At 41.7% G+C, this 20,680-nt stretch overlaps 1 protein-coding gene across 1 annotated transcript in view; it reads right to left on the bottom strand.

The window, feature by feature from the left end:
• Positions 1–15,139: 15,139 nt before the first annotated feature.
• BMPER (BMP binding endothelial regulator) overlaps positions 15,140–20,680 on the bottom strand; it is a 338,127-nt gene continuing 332,586 nt past the window's right edge. Inside the window, exon 15 of the mRNA XM_077491626.1 lies at positions 15,140–20,093. Coding sequence (XP_077347752.1) covers positions 19,912–20,093 — 182 coding nt within the window. The 3' untranslated portion in view covers positions 15,140–19,911. The remainder of the gene's footprint in view (positions 20,094–20,680) is intronic.

The following is a 20,680-nucleotide window of genomic DNA, read 5'->3' as shown; positions in this document are numbered from 1 at the left end:
GAGACCCCCACCCTTGGGGGCCCTACCAGATTGAGGGGCCAGTTTCACAAAGGGGTAAAAATGGGTGTGCCTTGGCTAGGAAATCACCCATTGCTGGTGATTGGTGCTGGTAGGGGGTGCCCCCCAGGGGGCCTCGGCTGGACACGTACCGGTGGAGATTACATCGGAGTTCCCCTGTTCATGACACGGTTGTGTTGTGTCTGGGGCCCCCCTCCAGCTGGCGCAGAGCACTAGCACAATAGCCGGATTATATGCCTTCAGCTTTACTGAGACAGGGTGCTTTTGGCCCAATTAGGGAGGGCACTCCGCCATAGATGGCACTTTGCCCCCTCTTTCCCCGCTCCCCCCCTTTTTATTCCGGGTCTGCTCTATATGACGTCACCTGTGAGCCAGGGGACGAAAAGGCCATTGTTTTTTCACAAATGCCTCGCCTGGGATCACGGGGGTGGTCCTCTTTGAGACTTCACACATTCGGGAATGTGGGCCTGGAGATGGGGACATGGCTTGCTCTCGATGGGCTCTAGCCCGGGAGGGCGGGCGGTCTCTCCATCTGACAATGCCGTTAACAATGCAATGTGTTAGTTGAAGAATGTTATAATTTTGTTGTCATTCGAGGAACTAAGTTAAAATGCTGTTTAAAGGTTAATGTTACATCTTGTATTGCTTCCTGATGCTGTTTCTATAATGAGTAGCTGATTACTCCAAAGCGATTAATGAAAAGATCGCCTCCAGTAAGGAGTAACTGGAAGAGCCCCGTGCTTCGGGGGTTTGACCTCCGAAGTGCCCTACCGCTTCCCCCACTAGGCCCTTGCTGTCAAAATAGGCAGTAGTCCTCCGTTCGGGAGATCTAGTTTTCTCCCAAATCTCACCCTTATTTTATATTTCTCTACCCTCCCAGTCTTAAACTCCCTCTAAGTCTCTCTCCACCTCTTCTCTCCAGCTCCCCTAACCTGCCCACCTCCCTTCCTTCCCCCATACACTACCTACCATCCCAGCACCTGGCGAGATCCGGCTGCTCATCCCTGACTTGCCTGAGATGTCTCTGTAAATAGTGTCCTGGAATGTGAAGGGCTTGAATGTCCCAGAGAAGCGAACCAGCTGCCTCAAGGATCTCTGGAGACAAAGACCACAGGTGGTATTCTTGCAAGAGACCCATTTTCAGGCAGACAAGATCCCTAAAATTACCAGTAAACGTTTCCAAATAGTGTACCACAGTGCATCACCTTCCTCAAAATCAAAGGGCAGGAGTATCCTCCTGGCAGACACTTTGCCCTGGCAGCTGAAGGACCACCAAGCTGATCTTGAAGGCAGATACCTTTTTGTCAAGGGTACGCTGAAGTTGCAGACGTATACCTTCGCAAACCTCTACCTGCCGAATGTAGACCAATTGCCGGTACTCGAATCATGCCTGACCTCCCTGGCCTCCTTCACAGAGGGAACACTGGTGCTGGGAGGAGATCTCAGCCTTACCATCGATCCCCGGAGAGACTCTTCGATAGGATCTTCTGCCCTCTCCCTGAGAGCCTGAAACCGAATTAGGGATCTGCTACACTCCTATCGATTGGTTGACATCTGGCATATCCTTCAGCCACAAGAGAGGGATTATATCTTCTTCTCGCCAGTACATGGCTCCTACTTCAGGATAGACCTCTTCCTGGTCTCCCATGCTAGAATCCCACTTGTCTCTGTGGCTCAGATTGGGCATATCGCGCTCTCAGATCCTGCTCCGATCACCATAACCTTAGCCATGCAGTGCCCAACAACAAAAATGGCTACATGGCGGCTAAAGGAATCCATTATGCAAGATCCCAAGGTTAGAGTGGACATTGTACAAGAACTTGGACTGTTCTTCGTGAGTAACAAAGATTCGGTCCCTAATCCTCTATCCATTTGGTCAGCGCATAAATGTTACATAAGGGGCATATTCATAAAACATGGCCACAGACTTAAAAATAGCCAGAGAGAAAACATTGGCCGAGATGCTGGTAAAGCTTCACAAGTGTGAAAAATGCCATAAAACCCACCCAGACGGAGACCTCGAGGTAGAGGTAACTACCCTCCGAGAGCAGATCAAAGAGCATTCCTTGTTCCACTCCAGGAACAACCTTTTGAAGGTACACAGAACTTTTTATGAGTTTGGAGATAAATGCAGCAGAACCTTAGCGAACGCCATACGAACCCAACGTAAACTTTCCTATATTCCAGCCCTGTCTACTTCCACGGGAACTAAAATCCATGACTCAGCGGAAATGGCGTAGTCTTTCTGGGTCTTTTACGAAGCACTCTATATCCTACATTCTCACCCCCCAGGAGATCGGCCCCAGAGTAGTTTAGAAGCCATAGAGACATACCTGGAAGTGGCGGACTTCCCTTCTCTTAATGAAGAGGAGGCTGACTTGCTTCCGCAGGCTATAACCGCAGATGAACTCACAAATGCTTTGGCTAGAGCTCCGAGGGGAAAGGCATCTGGCCCCGACAGCTTCACAAACTCTTATTACAAAAATTTCCAAACTCAATTGGCAACCCACTTTATCACTGCCTTCAACGCAATACTGGATAATCATGCCGTACCGCCAGACCTGCTGTAAGCGAGCATCTCTGTTATTCCAAAGCTTCTCTGTGCAAGCTATAGGCCTATTTCCCTACTAAATTGCGACCTGAAATTGTTTACTAAAATATTGGCCGATCGAATAGGCTCTGTCCTCCAACGTATAATCCCTTTAGATCAGGTCGGCTTCATCCGTAACAGGCACGGGACAACACGATCAAGACGATTGATGTTGTGGCAAGGGCCAAACACCTCAATGTATCTTTCATCCTATTGTCGACGGACGCCGAAAAGGTGTTCGATAGGGTAAATTAGACTTTCCTATTAGCCACTCTGCGACGCCTTGGAATGCCAGCCTCCATCCTGCCCGGGGTATCGGCCATTTATTCTTGTCCTTCCGCATCAGTCAGAGTGAACGGGATGCCCTCTAACCCATTTAAGATTAGCAATGGGACGAGACAGGGGTGCCCACTTTCCCCACTTCTGTTCATAATCTCCCTAGAACCCCTGCTACAACACATTAGGCTTAACCCAGATATCAGATGACTTGAAACGAGCACATACCACCACAAAATTGCAGCATATGCAGACGACCTGCTATTTTAAATCTCAAATCCTCACACCTCGCTACCAATCTTGTTGGCGGCAATACGCCAATACAGGTTGCTCTCAGACTTTAAAATTAACCTCCAGAAATCAGAGGCACTGAACGTTTTCCCTATCCCCTGGCTCCCGGGCTTCCCTTAGTGACAACTTTCCCTTCCGGTGGTCTCCCCAGGCAATCAAGTACAAAAATTCCCACGGACTTGCACCTCATCTACCAACTTAATTTTCAACCACTCCTGAACACCTTTTCCTCAGACCTGGAGAGGTGGAAGAGCCTGGCAATCTCCTGGTTCGGTAGAAGCAATGTACTAAAGATGAATATCATGCCAAGATTGCTATACCTCATACAAGCTCTACTAGTAAGGATACCGCGGACCTTCTTCCGTAAATTGCGCACAATCTTTATTAAATATGTCTGACATGGTAAGCCCGCGCGGCTCAAAAGTTCCCTACTATACTGACCAAAACTCAGAGCGGGGATGGGTCTCCCTGACCCTGCCCTATACTGTACAGCAGTCCATATGAACAGGGTGGTAGACTGGTGCCGGCATAAATCACACAAGCTATTGGTCAGTCTGGAACAGGAATCAGTACCGACAACCTCTTGAAGGCTTGCTATGGAGTGGAACTGGGTCCCCCAGTTTCTCCCCTTCCCACCCGTTAATTGGACCCACTCTACAAGAGCTTCACAGATACTTTAGAATTGCAAACATGCCCAGTTTTCCCTCCCCACTGACACCTATAATTAGACATCCAGACTTTTTGCCGGGTCCTTTCAGCTTCGTCCAGACCTTCAGATTGGAGCGACCTTTCAAATATATATCCTAGCGTTGACTTATCAGGTCTGGGAAGATCCCTGCCGGAAACTGAGGGCTTCCGCAGACCACTCGCACCCTTTGAGGATTTGTGTCTGGGAGAGGAACGGGTACGGAAATCCCTTTCCTATTCATACAATATCTTGCAGACCAACACTTCCCTAGATGATCCCCTATACCTGAGGAAGTGGGAGAGGGATCTCAATGTCAAGTTCACAGAAGATCAAAAAAAATAGAATCCTCTTTTTTGCACATAAGTCCTCCCTATGTAGCAAATACCAAGAAATCTCTTACAAATTACTGACACATTGGTATAGGACCCCCTCGGTGTTAGCATCCATATTCCCAGGACATAGTCCCCTATGTTAGAGATGTGGCACTCAGAGCAGCACAATACTCCACATCTTCTGGCAATGTGCAGTGCTGATGCCCTTCTGGAGGCAGGTATTAGGAATCATCCACAAACTCACAGATGTGGATCTAAAAGACAACCCAGTGGCAATACTATTGAACCTGACCTCAATGCTATCGTAAATCCCTGCTGAAGCACCTCTTGAATGCGGCCAGGGCGTGTATTCCCAGTATGTGGAAGCAACGGTCCCCTCCGACAGAGATGCAGTGGTTTGCTAGGATTAGTGACATACAGCGGATGGAAAGCCTTACGGCTGCTATGGGGGAGAGAGAGGAGGAACACAATGCGTGGTGGACACATTGGGATCTGTTTAGATATTCAGAAAACTAAAGTCCTACATATAAACAGGCAGTCCTTGGGCGGACTGGGGCCCTGAATCGGCGGCCTCGCCGGTGCTTCACCCTTACCTCCTCCCCTCTTACCTCCCCATCCTTACTCCTCTTTATTGCTATCCTCTCTTTTCTCATGAGACACCAAGGGTGTCACCCATCTTTCTTTCCCATAAAAATGAAAACCCTCTGGAATGCGGTACCCCAGATTGGCACCACTCCCATACCTCGAGGAGTGAGTTCCATAGCCTATATAAGAAGACAACGACTAGATCCAGTTAATTAAAATAAGCTGTCTTGTTATCTGACCAACAGGGACAAGCTAGTCTTTCCCTCTGAGTCCCCCTCCACCTGGCCGGTCATAGTGCATATGCAGCACAGGTCTATGGGTATTATGTTCCGGATACCTAGATATTCCCTCCCAGACAGAGGATCGCCCTGACTGTTCTGGTTGAACTCCTAGATAACTATGGTTGAAATTTTATAACCACAACTTTTAGTGTTACCAGCATGTTTGGACGGATTACAGATTACTATCTTAACAGTATACATAGACTTGTGTCAGTTCTCATGAATAACTATTAAAAGTCACAGATGATTGTCATGTCATTTTACTTGTTTACTTGTATATTCAGCATTCTTTAAATAAAAAAATAAAAAAAAAAATAAAAATGAAATTTCTAAAGGAAAAACTGGATTATCGGGTCTTGGCAATATAGATAAAATTCATTGGAAAAAAAGAGTATGCCTCCCCCCAGTCCATTACCAGTCTGTTTGGGTCTGGTATGAATATTAAAGGGAACCCCGAATCAAAATAAAAAAATGTGTGGAGGTCCTTTAAGTGCCTGCAGGCACCAGACACACAGGTGTCTATGGGAAGCATGACGTTTCTGCAATCATGTGATTGCAGCTGGGAAGCTTCATTGGCTTCCTTTAGCATTTCCTCAGGGCGCAGAGCCATGTGCCCCAACACTCCCACTATACAATTATTCTTTATGATGGGTGGAGCCATGGAGGGCATAGAGGGGTGGTTTCAGCTGCATGTAATGGTCACAGTGAGGCTGCATTTGAGAGGCACAGTGAGGCTGCAATTGATGTGCACAGTGAGGTTGCATTTGATGGGCACAGCAAGACTGCATTTGACAGGCACAGTGAGGCTGCATTTGATGGGCACAGTGAGGCTACTGGTGATGGGTACAGTGAGACTGCATTTCACAGGCACAGCGAGGCTGCAATTGATGTGCACAGTGAGGTTGCATTTGATGGGCACAGTGAGGCTACATTTGACAGGCACAGTAAGGCTGCAATTGATGTGCACAGTGAGGTTGCATTTGACGGCACAGGGAGGCTGCAATTGATGTACACAGTGAGGTTGCATTTGATGGACACATTGAGGCTGAATTTGACAGGCACAGTGAGGCTGCATTTGACAGGCACAGTAAGGCTGCAATTGATGTGCACAGTGAGGCTGCATTTGACAGGCCCAGTGAGGCTGCATTTGACAGGCACAGTGAGGCTACAACTGATGTGCACAGTGAGGTAGCATTTGATGGGCACAGTGAGGCTGCATTTGATGGACACATTGGGACTGCAATTGATGGGCACAGTGAGGCTGCAATTGATGTGCACAGTGAGGCTGCAATTGACGGGCACAGTACATATTTAATACGATTTTAATTTTTTTTAAAGATATCTAAAATTGATATCTAACAACATATTGGTCCATAAACCCTAAAAAGAAAGGAAAACAAACATGGATCTTCTAAAGATGTACTCTATGGGATAATTTACTTACTACTGATCTCAGAACCACCACCCCAAGATAAAGCTATGCAATATACAGAATAATATGACCATAAGGCCGCGTACACACGGGCGTATTGTCTGCCCAACTTAGTCCGCTGAAACGTGTTTCAGCGGACAATCCGCTCGTGTGTGGGCTTCAGCGGACTTTTTCAGCGGACAGTCTGACGGACTAAGTCTTTCGGAATTTCCGTAATTTTGTCCGTCCAAACTTGGTTTCAGCGGACAGTCCGCTCGTGTGTAGGCAAGTTGGATGGACTAAGTATGGCGCATGCTCAGAAAGGATTTACACGCCGAAAGTTGCATTGCAGTGTATTGGACGTCGTATTTCTAGTCCCGTCGTACGTGCTGTACACGTCATCGTGCAAGCTTTCAGCGGACTGTCTGTTCATCGTGTGTGGTCAAGTCCGTTCATTCAAAAGTTGGACGGACTGTCTGTCGGATTGTCTGACGAACTTAGTTGGGCAGACAATCCGCCCGTGTGTACGTGGCCTAAGGGTCCGATGTAGGGAATAATAAATTGTATAATGAGAAATGGAACACCTACTCACTAAAGCAATTGTGGATTATGGAATTCTTTAATTATGTACATCTTGCCTTTAACTATGAAGCTTTTTTGACCATGCTCTATGAGCTGACAAGTCAGGCAGATTTTTTTCCTGCATTGAAACATGCCCACCAGAGGTAGCAAAGGGATATGGTTTCTATGTATGGATTGGGATGATTTCATTTTACTCGGTGCAATTTTCCCTTTAATATTTTTGGCCTTACGGTATGGTACTTTGGGTTTAGGTGTGATGACATCTTTTAAAAAGGGATCCTCATGTAGGATAGACCAGTGTTTGGCCAGTATACTTTCCATATTTCTATACTTAGCGTGAAACCATGTGGTAAAACACATGAATTGGGGTTGTTTGTTACCGTTTTTTTCCCTTTAAGGGTGGATGTTTACAGTGTTCAAAAGCATTGGACACTAAAGGGGGTGAATAACTTTTCTCAAGAAATGTATGGCTTAAAAACTCTCCCTGGCTATGGAAATCAATGTCCCGGATACAATTATTTTAGATTCTGTGAAATTGACTTTTTGGAATATTATTATTCCACTTAGGGTGATGACAGCTTTTATAGTGGTAGAATGAATTACCAGCCATGGGTTTTACATAACTGGAAGCATGAATGGTGGAACCATCATGGCAAAGCTCTAGATCCAAAAAGTTTTTCTGGATCCATAACATGGGTAAATACGTTAGTGTTACAGTAGAATAGAAATTTTTCTGCACGATCTGTGGAGCTATCCCAGATTATTATATCATTGATATAACATCCATAACAAACAACCTTGGAGGCGAAAGGATTTTGGTCAATGACATACTCCAGTTCCCAAAGGCCCATTGCTAAATTTGAATAGCTGGGACAAAATTTGGCCATTGGATTGCAGGTAGAATTCCCCATCAAATTCAAAATAGTTGTGTTTGTAAGCAGAAGGCAGTGGCCTCTAGTAAGAACTGGGATGGGAACTCACAGGTGGTACTGGTGGGCACTAATAGGCGACACTGATGGGCACTGAAAGGCCGCACTGATGGGCATTTATAGGTGGCACTGATGGGCACTTATAGGCAGCACTGTTGGGCACTGATGAGGGGGAACTGGCAGGCATTACTGATTGGCACCGATTGGCACCTCTAATGGGCACTGATTGGCACATCTAATGGGCACTGACAGGCAACCCTGTTGGCCATGGGCGGGCATACTTGGTGGTCCTGGGTAGGCATCCCTGGTGGGCATCTCTGACAGGCACGGGAAGGCATCAGAATAGCATAGTCAGGTGGCAAATTATTGTAATTGACAATCGACCTATATTACTGAATGTCATGACTGATGGTGGGGATTCCATCATGGGACCTCATTTTCTTTTTTAATTGCAATAAATTACTTTTTTATTATGTGTGTTTACATTTCACATTTTGTGTGGAATTAATAAGAAGGGGTATTAATCTAATACGTATAAATTTCCCTGTAAGTGGCAGCTGTAGGTGGCATAGGTGTTTTCAAGCTGCAAAAAAAAAAAAAAAACCCAGCTCCAGTGCATTCTGGAGCGGCAATGTTACAGCTGTAAAAATGCCTGATGCAGTTAAACGCGTGTTAAGCTGCATCAAGCATATTTAAACTGTAGTGACTGAATTTCGGAGTGGAAAATCAAAGAGGGTAGAGAAAAAGCTGCTAAATGCACATATACGCCAATATAAAGTGATTCTAAATGCGCGTTTTTACAGCTACTATTTTATCCTGGCTACGGTACTGGCTTTGCAGATAATTTTTTTTAATGCCCGGTGTGCATGAGGTGATGGACAACCTAACAAATAAATTCTGAGGACAGGACTGAAAAGAACAGCAACAAAACAGAAGAACCAGATCAGATAGAAACACACTTAAAAGCTTTTTAATTAAAACTATAGCAGGCATCCAGAGTATGGTCTCTGGTGCTCCCTAAAGGAGAATGGAGCAGTCAGAGTGAAAGTATTTGGCCATGTCCCTCCATGCACACAGCTAATTTGACTAGAATGCCCATGGACAAAATGGATATCTAGAGTTCAGAAAAGCCAAAAAGGAATTGCTGTACAGAAAGCAGTTCAAGAAGTACAACAGGTTTATACAACATTATCCAAACACACCACTCTTGAGCTGTTTGTGCTTGGGCTTGCTTTACAAAAAGTATTTTACCTTGACTGCCCTGGGTGCAAACATCACTTATTATCATGTTACACATGCATTGCTTGTTTGCCTTTAGATTATTTTTTCCCTTCCTCACTCTGTAGCTAGGATATGCTCTGTGTAGCTAGTCCAACCCTGTCTTTCATTTCTGTTCCGAGCACATATAATTGCTGGAGCTAGACATACTATGTTTTTAAAAAAAATCAATTTGATGTTCTTCTGTGAAGATCTGCAGAAGTTTTGGATTAAACCTTTTTATGATCTGCGTAGAGTTGCTACCTCATCCCTTTAAACCCGAACACATATTAATTACACAGCTTCTGTGGCTAATTGAATGCAGGTAAGGAAAGTGAGTTTAATTACCACTTTTATCAGCCACAGAACATGTGTAATTAATATGTGTTCAGGTTTAAAGGGATGAGGTGGCAACCCTAGATCTACAAGATGTCATTGTCTGCTAATTCTACTGAGACTGTAAAATACACCTATCTTGCTACAACTGGATTAGTTATAAAGATCACACTTTTAGTGCTTAGGCTGGAGAGGCAGCACACTAATTATGTTGTGCATATGGAAACCCCCACCAAAAAAAAATCACCTTTACTTAATGGTCCCACACATGGAAATTTTTTTCTAGAAAACTTTTAAAAAAAATATTCTATTGTTGCAAATCTTTCATGCATCGCTCCCTCTGCTCCCTTGCCACTGATTTTTTTTCTGGGGGGGTTTCTAGTTTTCTCCCATGGTCTTGGTCTTTAATTAACTCTTTTACACTCCTCAGTCATCTTGCCTTTTTCCATATGGATCCTGAATACTGATGAAAGATTTTTATAATGTTATATTGTTCATACCTGAAAAAGGAAAGGAGATTAATCTTTAGTCAAAACCCATAATGTTGTTTTACAGTGATGTGCTGGCACCTGTTTAACAAATCCATAAAATATTAATTTTTGTTCTCTCTTATTAAAGCTCTTTTTTCTTTCACCATTGATCCTCAATGTTCTTATTATTTATCATCAGCCTGTATGCGTAGTTGAAGTATGTTGTTGTGTTGTTTGTGGTATGCTGGTAACACTTTACAAGTGCTCTAAAGTCAATGCACTTACTTAGATGTGAAGAATATATGGGGTTGATTTTGTATATACTATACTCACTTGGTCTCACTGCTTTTGATCATCAAATAATGTATTAGAATTTCTCATACCATGATCTGCTAATGTTTCATCTGCTGTCACACAACAAAGTGCTGGGGAAATGCCAACACAAAAAAAAAGACTGCGTGGGTCTGTCTGGCACAGAAACAGACATGCTAAGCCCTTTTCTAGCTTGCTGACATCACAAATAACATAGCTTTGGACATTAATAAAAATACAGCTCTAGTGCTCCAATAGATTTTATGTGTGACTGTGGGAGAGATATTAGCCAATCAGTGAATAGGCAATAGTAATACACATTTCTCCATTAAGATTTAACACAAAACCTCTCTGCTTCCATGTCATCTTTATGTGCATAGTTTTTTGACTTGCAAATCTGTGCAATTTTTTGTTTTATTCCTATTTTTTTACCATACATATGCCATTGTTCAGAGTCCATTCATTGCCTCTTCTGAGTTTTAATTGGGATTGATTAAAGTAATGTTGCCACCTGAGGAAAGTGATAATTTTCTAACAGGAAGAGCTCCATAGGAACAGCTGGCATTCTTTGCCAAAATATATGCAAGTAATATGCCGCATACACAGGATCGCACATTCTGACAAGAAAATCCATGTTTTTTTTCTGACGGATGTTGGCTCAAACTTGTCTTGCATACACACGGTCACACAAAGTTGGTCAGAAATTCTGAACGCCAAGAACACGGTGACATACAACGTATGATGAGCCGAGAAAAATGAAGTTCAATAGCCAGTGCTGCTCTTCTGCTTGATTCCATGAGTGGCACTTTGTAAGTCGGAATTGTGTACACTCGATCAGAATTTCTGACAACGGACAATTTTGTGTGATGGATATTCCGATGGAAAATGTCCGATGGAGCCTACACATGGTCAGAATTTCCAACAAAAGGCTCCCATCGAACATTTTCCGTCTGAAAATCCGAATGTGTGTATGGGGCATTAGAGTGGTTCTATGTACACCCAATCTTCCCTCTCATCTGATTTTATCAGCTGATTGCTACTTGTTTTAATCAATGCAGCTGTCAACTAAATGAGAAGATACAACACAGGATGGGATTGGGAAAAGTCCAAAGGGGGGTTGTTAACAGTCTATGACCTCTGAGATGTGCATCCAGCATAGACTAAGCTAAGTGGTCATCATAAATTTTGGGTCATGCTGCTATGCCCGTGCATTGAGAAAGCCACAAAACACATTCTCTGCAATTCATAAAGAAGGTCATAGACCGCTTTAAGATTCTGTAATTCTCTTACACAGACATGTTGGTGTCTGGCAAATTCATGTATCTATCAGGAACAAGTACATGCATTTTTTGTCTGGGGGCATGGTAGGGGATGGCATTGAATGGATGAATGAATGAAATACTTATATAGCGCACAATGCGAACTGAATCGCCTCTAGGCATTGAGGCCAAATATGTACTGGATATTCAATCTCCAATGCAAGCTCAGCCTAATTCCCCTGTTCTCCACAACCTCTGCCCTCCCCTCCTTTCTCCCCCTTCACCACACAGCGGCATTGATTGCTTAGCTGCTGTGGGCTGTGCAGCTTACAGTGTTATAGCAACCATTGACCCGGCCCCAGCTTCATTCAGCTGCTTCCAGGAGATTTCCATGTTGACAGCTGAAAGTAAACTAAGAGTTAGGATCTAAATAAAATACATTTAAAACACTACATGAAAATTCAGCATCCCTTCTCATTATCAGCCCTGTCTGTACCTGCCTCCCCAAAATGCTACAGCATTACTTGTGCTCATTGTGGTTCTTCCCAATCAGCCACATTCTCGTATTTGGCATTCTCTGGGAAACCTTCAGAGCTGTGCGAGTAATTGTAACCTATGGAGAGTCATATATAGACAGAACTGGCATGGAGGAGGAGTGCTGAATTATCACTTTGTGTGTGATATTTATTTTATTTGGATTTGCACCCCTTTGTTTATTTTCAGCTGTCAGCAAGGAAATCTCCCAGCAAGCAGCTGAATGGGGCCTGTCCAGAAAACTGTCCGCAACTGTTGTAAGCCCTCCTAGAATTTGTTGCAGGTCTTTTTAAGGAAAATGTCTGTTCTGTTTTAAGAGTATTTAATAAAATAGTTTTTCACAGTATTTAATGACAACAGATAAAGATATTTACAATGAGCATCGCATTATCAGGTGGTTTTGTTGCCAACTACTGCTTATTATTCCAGTAAACCTGAACTGATATAGGCTGCCAATGTTGTCCATGTCTTCTAAAAATACCAGCATTAACAAATCAAGGTCAACAATGGTCAATACAAATTTTCCTTTCAGTTAATGTTGGTAAACACTCTTTTGCTTCCCATGTTTTGTGCTTCAGATCACAGCAGAAGTCTCTATCAAGAGAAGTAGGAAGTAAGGACGAAATAGAGGGAAATGAGGAGTGGTCTTAGCTCAAATTAATTGGAACCACCCCTCCTTCCCCTAATAGAAGTTAAACAGTTTAGATTCATATATATTCATAAACAATTACAAATCTCCAGTTTTCATTTAATGCATCATAGCAGCAGTATTCTCTTTGGGAATATACAGACGATTAACCAAGTGCAATGACATTGCAATATCTCTTTAGAGAGAAGACATTTTAAAGTTAAATACAGACAAAAAGACACAAAATAATGTAGCTCTGTATTCATTAATACATTAGTAAATGTATTTTTTATTACAAGCAGTGCACCTGAATTTGACTTGGTATACATGTCTTACAGTCCTTGCACAGCAGAACAGGAGTGTGAGCAAAATAAGCAACACAAAGAGCTAACCAGTTAATGTGCTGACAAAAAGTATGCTAATAGGAACAGAAAACAGTGAAAAAAATGAGCTCATCATGGTGCTGCTTTTCTTTTCACTGCCCATTCACAGAGGTCAGTCCAGGAGGACCTGGGCCCAGATAAAAATAGGTGAAATTATGCTGGCTATATAAACTAAAGATATCAAGTGGCAGAAAAATCAGAAGGGGAAATCTCTAGATTCAAGGTCAATATTGCAGCAAAGTCTGTTTTTTGCTGTTATCTTTTGTTGGGCTTTTCATTTTTTTATCTTGTTTTTGGCTGGAGTTCTGCTTTGTTTAGAGGGAAAGTTTCTTGAGACAACATTATTAAGAAAATTACCTACACATCAAGTAAATAAATTATTCAGCAAGCCTCTTTGTTGATTTCTACAGTACTGTTACAGGGTGACAAACTAAGTTAACTATTAAGTTAACAGGCCAGTGTTTTAACACTTAATGTAAGCTTTAAAGTTGTTGACATAAAAATGTAACCAAGCTTGTGAGCTCAGAGCTGAAACAAATATTTCTCACCTCCTCCACCTAATTCTCCTTCAATCTATTTTAATATATTTAGTAGCAGAATGAATAAGAAATTAATTTTGCAACAGCAAAACAAATTTCAACAATAATGTGTGACTTGCTAAAATAACATAATATTTTAATGTATTTTTGAAGTCATTTATAACGAACCTCATAACCTTAACCTTATAATAACACCTCCATGTGAAGATATTCTATTTTTACTTACAGGCATATCTTTTTAAGCCATGTAATGCTTAAGAATAAGTAAACATGAAGATGGTAACATTTCCTATGTGGATGTGGTATCCCGTATGATCTAAAGGTTTTGTAATATTCACTATTGCAGAATTTCATTTCTGCATGTGATGACTTATAGGAGCTCAGCCAAGCCAATGCTCATTGCTATTATTCATTATGTACATAAGCGGAGTGCTTGATTAGGAATACCTGTATATATCTGGTTAATATTGCATTTTTCTAAATAGCCAATCATGTGACAGCAGAAAAATGCATGAGATTACACGGAAACTGTTTCAGGAGGTTCAGCTATGTTCACATGAAATGCCAGAATACATTTTAATGCAACATCTTGATAGAACACTACTTTAACACCGATAACCACTCAGTTTTTCTGTGGTGAACAGAGAAGCATCTCAGAATAGACAACACGTTGACCGGTGGAATACAACATCCCGAGTTCCACTGTCAGTCAAGAAAATAAAACAGTTAAGGACTAAAAAAATGTAGCCTGGCCTGCTAATTCTATTTTTTTACTGAAGAACACAGATAGTAGGGTGAGAATTTGGTGTTGACAGCATGAATATATAGACCCAATCTGTCTTGTGTGAACAGTCAAGGCTGCTGGTATAATTGTTTGGCAAAGGTTTTCTTGGCACACTTTGGGGCCTGTTTATACAAATAAATAATAAATGAACACAGCGTATACGTGTTGTTGCTGACTATATGCATCCCTTTATGGTCACAATTTATTATACTATAGTGTTCCTCATAAAGTGCTTAGTTAGTGTATATATATGTACAAACAAAGATACATATACTGCTTTTGAAACAAAAAACTTGTTGCGTTGATTACAATCAATAAATGTAAGGCCTTTCATAGTATTAAAACAAAGGTTCTGTCATCATCTCAATGGCTGAGGCAGATGGAGATGATTTAATCAGAAATCATGGTCTCTTAAAGGAAACTTGTCCTGGTAGAAATTTGTAGGCTGCTATTGCTACCCTCCTTCTGAAAATATCAGTTCCCTGACTGTCCATGGTTTCAAATCTTCTACGACTCAGGAATTGGTAAAGTCAAAAGGCAAAACTGTAAACTTGTACACTTGTCCCAGGAAAGTGAGTCAAAGTATTGGAGCCAACGGATCAGCTAGGCAGCTAAAATTTTCAGAAGTAGAGGCCAATAATGGCAGGCTGTACGTTTCAATCAGTGAAAAGTTTATTTTAACAAATAAATAAAAACCATATAACTGGCCACAACTGAAATATTTACTGAAAACAAGGTACATATGTATACGTACACATAAAATGGCAATGCTTTAACTCTCTCCCAATAGTTTAGGTAAATTTGCGGTTTGCTTTATAACAGTCCCAGATTCAGATAAATAAACAATAAGTGAGATTTATCATTCAAGCGACAATAAAGATCAGACACCCATCTGGTGCCAATCAGGCTGTCCCTCATTTAGCAAAGGACTTCTGAGAGTGTTTGTGTCTGCATACAACCCCTGCACCTCCAATCCTAGACAGTTCACCCTGACAGTTTTGCAAACATTTAAAATATTTATCATATTACTTGTAATAAACAAACACCTAGGAATTAGTCATGGGCATGTTGTATATTGATGCAACATTTGAGCAGAAGAGGAGAAAATGGAGAGTCCAGTTATTATCCTGTTGTAAATACGCTTCATAAACTCTTATAATGCCTGTTTTGCATTGCCTATTTAGAAAAATGAATAAATCAAATTTATAATTTTTTTAGAAAGTTGATACTTTTAGGGTCCATTTACTCTGGTCTGTCTTGGTGTGTGGCTCAAATGTGTTGTTTTGCTTTGTGCTAACATACACTATATTACCAAATGTATTGGGACGTCTGCTGTTACACACACATGAACTTTAATGACATCCCATGGTCCATAGGGTTCAATATCAATTTGGCCCATCCTTTGCAGCTAAAACAGCTTCAACTCTTCTGGGAAGGCTGGCCACAAGGTTTAGGAGTGTGCCTATGGGAATGTTTGACCATTCTTCCAGAAGAACATTTGTGAGGTCAGGCACTGATGTGGATGGGAAGGTCTGACTTGCATTCTTTGCTCTAATTTATCCCTAAGGTGTTCCATTGGGTTGAGGTCAGGCCAGTCAAGTTCCTCCACTCCAAACCCACTCATTCATGTCTTTATGGACTTTGTTTGTGCACTGGTGCGCAGTCATGTTGGAACAGGAAGGGGCCATCCCCAAATTGTTCCCACAAAATTGGGAGCATGAAATTGTCTAAAATGTCTTGATATGCTGAACCCTCAACCTTCCTGGCGGTATTCCCGAGTGTGGCTCGGGGTTTATTTTCATTCCCATTAGCAGTAACCCCAAGCCACACTCGGGATTGCATCACAGGATCCTGGTCCAGGTTACTTATCTTGTCACCAGGATCCTGCGATGTCCCCCCGCTTTGTCCCCTGCCGGATCCTCTGTATGCCGGGCTCTGTTCCCTGTGAGTGGCACGACGCATGGGGGCAGAGCCTGACGACAAATTCAAAAAGTACAAAAAACATAACACATACAGTTCACTGTAATCTTACAGATTACATTACTGTATCAAATCATTTCACATCCCTTTTGTCCCTAATGCTTTGTCCAGTGCCCTGCATGCACTTTATATTATATATACTGTTCTTTCTGCCTCGAAACTTGAGATTGTCCATGGCAACCAAAAAGTGTCCCTTTATGTCAAAAGTGGTTTTAGACCAGCTAGAAAACAGCAATAGTAAATTAGAACACTTGCAGTAATTTGTGGGAAAATTAATTTTATTAGTATTATATTATTTTTTTTATAATTATTTATAGTTATTTATTATATTATAATTTATCATTTCGTATTTCAAACTTTATCATACCCAAGATGTCTACTAGACTCTTGTTTGGACAGATTTAAGTGTGTTATTACTAAGAATTACAGGTCTACAAAATAAAACGCCAAATTTCTATGCAAAACAATGTATCGCTTTGAGATTAAAAAATCTGACATAATCATACCGCCAGGGAGGTTAAGAGTTCCCTTCACTGCAACTAAGGGGCCAAGCTCAACCACTGAAAAACAACCCCCCACCACAATCCCCCCTACACCAAATGATTTGGACCAGTACACAAGCAAGGTCCATAAAGACATGGATGAGTGAGTTTGGGGTGGAGGAACTTGACTGACCTGCACAAAGTACTGACCTCAACCCGATAGAATATCTGTAGGATGAATTAGAGCAGAGACTGCAAGCCAGGCCTTCTTGTCCAACACCAGTGCCTGACTTTTACAAATGCGCTTTTGGAAGAATGGTCAAACATTCCCATAGACACACTCTTAAACCTTGTGGACAGCCTTTCCAGAAGAGTTGAAGCTGGTATAACTGCAAAGGGTGGGCCAACTTGATATTGAACCCTACGGACTACGACTGGGATGCCATTAAAGTTCATGTGCTTGTAAAAGCAGGGCTTCCAATATGTTTGGTAATATAGTGTATGTTGCATTAAGACAACCCAATTATTTGAACTGGCAAGCAACACACCAAAACAGACCAAAAATCTGATTTGCATTTTTTTTTCTCTAATGAAGCACACCACAGCTCACAGTAGTATGTTTAGCATGCATTGTAGTGTGCTGCAATGCATGCTCTTCGAAAGTATGTCAAGTTAGTGCACTGGCTTGCCATTAAAATGAATGACAAGGCATTGTACTATTCACACTTCTTCAGTGCAATGAGTTGTTGCAAAGTGCATTAGTGCATTGCGGTGCCATTTATTTTTAAGCACCTCCTACGCGCATGCGTTAAAGCACACCACAAAGCACAGTAACACATTATTGTGTCTGGTGGAGCACTGAGAAAAATGTTCCATGCCTGATTTTTGGTCTATTTTGCTGCATTGCCAGCCCATTCAAATGAATAGGCTGTCTTAATGCAATGCATGCTAACATGCTGTACAATGCATGTTAACGCGTATGTTTTAATGCCACACACCACAACAGACCAATGTTAATTTGCCCTAAAGTTTTGACACCTTGCATATTTTTAAACCTTTCTATGTCTGCTAAACAAAAGGAAGTCTCACGATAAGTGTAACATTTTCAGTGTTAGAAACTACACATGTTCCTCTACTAATACAAAGGTTTAATTAACACTTTTATCCAAAAATGGCCTAGGTATAGCAAGAATAAAATTAAGAGTTATGCTGTTGTCACTGTAGAAAAGCAGAGCTGCTCCTAAAGAGACCCTGTCACCCAGGGCCCAATGACAACTGCAATCATAACACACTAACACTCTCCTCTCTGGTGCTCAATTGCAGCTCTTTCCTCAGCCACAGCTGACTCAAAATATTAATTGATTCTGGGTATGGGGGAGCATGTGACTTTCGCCTATGAAGCAGAACTTGAGGCCAATTAATGTCCCAAGGCACTGTAGCATACCTAAGGGGATGACATCACCACTCCATCCTAGGCTCCAACACTAGGAAACATTAGGTATTTTGGTGGTGGCACTGACAGAGGAAGGAGCATCATTTGATCACTGGAGGTATCAGTGGGTGGGTGTGGGAATGATTTGCATCATTCACTTTGCCCTGAATAGGCAAGGTGACAATGGGGTTGATTTACCAAAACTGGTGAGTGCAAATTCTGGTGCAGATGTGCATGGTAGCCAAGCAGCTTCTGACTTGTTCAGCTTGTTCAATTGAGCTTTTGAGCTTTGACAAAAAAAAAAGGGGGGGGGAAAGCCGATTGGTTTGTAGAGCTGCACCAGATTTGTCACTCTCCAGTTTTAGTAAATCAATCCCAGCGTCTCTTTAAGCACTCATTTCTGGAACAGCTCTGGAGTTTCTGGAGCCTGGAGCTCGAAATTAGGGTTTTGTTAGGGTCTGATGCCGGCCTGGAGCATAAGGTCAACTCATATGCCCGTACACACGATCGGACATTCCGACAACAAAACCCATGGATTTTAGCCCAAACTTGTCTTACATACACAAGGTCGCACAAAGTTGTCGGAAAATCCAATCGTTCAGAATGCAGTGACGTAGAACACGTACGATGGGACTATAAAGAGGGCAGTAGCCAATAGCTTGTCCTAATCTATTCTGAGCATGCGTGGCACTTTGTCTTTCGGAATTGTCTGCACATGATCGGAATTTAAACGATCGGATTTTGTTGTAAGAAAATTTTAGATCCTGCTCTCAATTTTGTGTGTCTTAAATTCCGCCGAAAAAAGTCAGATGAAGCTCACACACGATTGGATTTCCCGACACCAAGATCCGATCACACATTTTCCGTCGGAAAGTCCGACCGTGTGCATGGGGCATTAGAGCTACCGCAAAGCAGAATCTGTCAAATTTAGAGCACTACCCATTCTAGATTACTGCCCTATGTACTGAAAATATTTGAAATCTTTATAATAAGTACCTGTCAGCAGTGAGCTATATTGAAGAAAAATTCCTCTCATAATAACTGATCAAGTTCTGCATAATTTGTCCATTTTCAGAGATGTATGCTTCAAGTTCAACAGGAAATTCATTTTGAATGTTAAAATATTCTGAAATGTTCTTTTGCTACAAAAATTCTTTGTAAAAACATAGAGCTCAAGCTATGGTAATGCTAACCGGTACATTTTCCGATGCCACCATATTAAATTAGAAACATCTGTTTTATTTATACAATTATTCAAATAGTTTAAAGGATAGAATCCTAAAAAATAATACATAAACCTTATAGCAAAAAATATACATATAATTATTTGTCTTTGCGTATATAAGTGATGTATAATTTTGTATTTATATTTATATCATATTTATATTAGTTGCTTGCGTCCATGTGTGTCAATGTGTCAGCACATATTCATTTTTACGAGTTCTGAGTTCAACAGTAGAGTCCTTCATTGGCTGAGAGCTTTTAAAAATAAAAAACTACCAGCTTTAAAAGTCCTTGATGAAAGATTTATGTCACCGCTGTGGACAGAGTGCTGGCTTGATGCATTTTCCTTTGTAAAGTACTAAATTAGCAGGGCAGTGACATCCTGCCACACACGGCCTGATGCATGGACCAATTTCGTTCCAGTTTTCACATGTCTTCAGGCATCCTGGACCACAGGTGTCATATACAGCTCCATGTTTACACTGAGTTGCTGAAAAAAGAAAAGCAAAGAAAATTACCTTAATAGGTCTTAATATCACTTTACATATTGCTGTTTTATGACTGGCAAGAGCATCCTTTATATAGCTGTCCAAGCACTAGCTTTAGTTCTCAGCAATAATGGAAGTTCAGTAAACAAAGAAAAACATGTACTCTTCTATTAATTGATGCGATTGGACAAAATATAAATTAATTGAATGATGCAGAATAATGTTTAGTGGGATTACCTTCCTGAAACAACATTAGAGAAGTAGAAGGTAAGATGGGCAAAGTACCTGTTGATATACATTTAGGCATCTGATGGCAGGCAAATATATTTTATTTGCATACCGTTTGTTTAACTGTTGGAAATGAATGCCCTTTTAAAGCAGACCCTGCACTACAAAGAAAGGTCTTCTTAAAGGAGATGTATGGGATACATAAAAAAACAAAAACCTTCATACTCACCTGTATGCTGCAGCATAGGTGTGATGTTGCAGCTGTCCCATATCAGTTCTAACACAGATAACTGAGCGATCACATGACTATTGCTTAGTTCCCTGACTGCTCAGAGCAGAGAGAAGTGACTGGCAGTCACCT

Source organism: Lithobates pipiens, unplaced genomic scaffold (assembly GCF_037356315.1).
Source record: "Lithobates pipiens isolate NorthernLeopardFrog02 unplaced genomic scaffold, aLitPip1_a1.2 Scaffold_19, whole genome shotgun sequence".
NCBI classification, from domain to species: Eukaryota; Metazoa; Chordata; class Amphibia; order Anura; family Ranidae; genus Lithobates; species Lithobates pipiens.
Note: the sequence above shows the minus strand (reverse complement) of the source record. Positions and strands in the feature narration are given on the sequence as shown.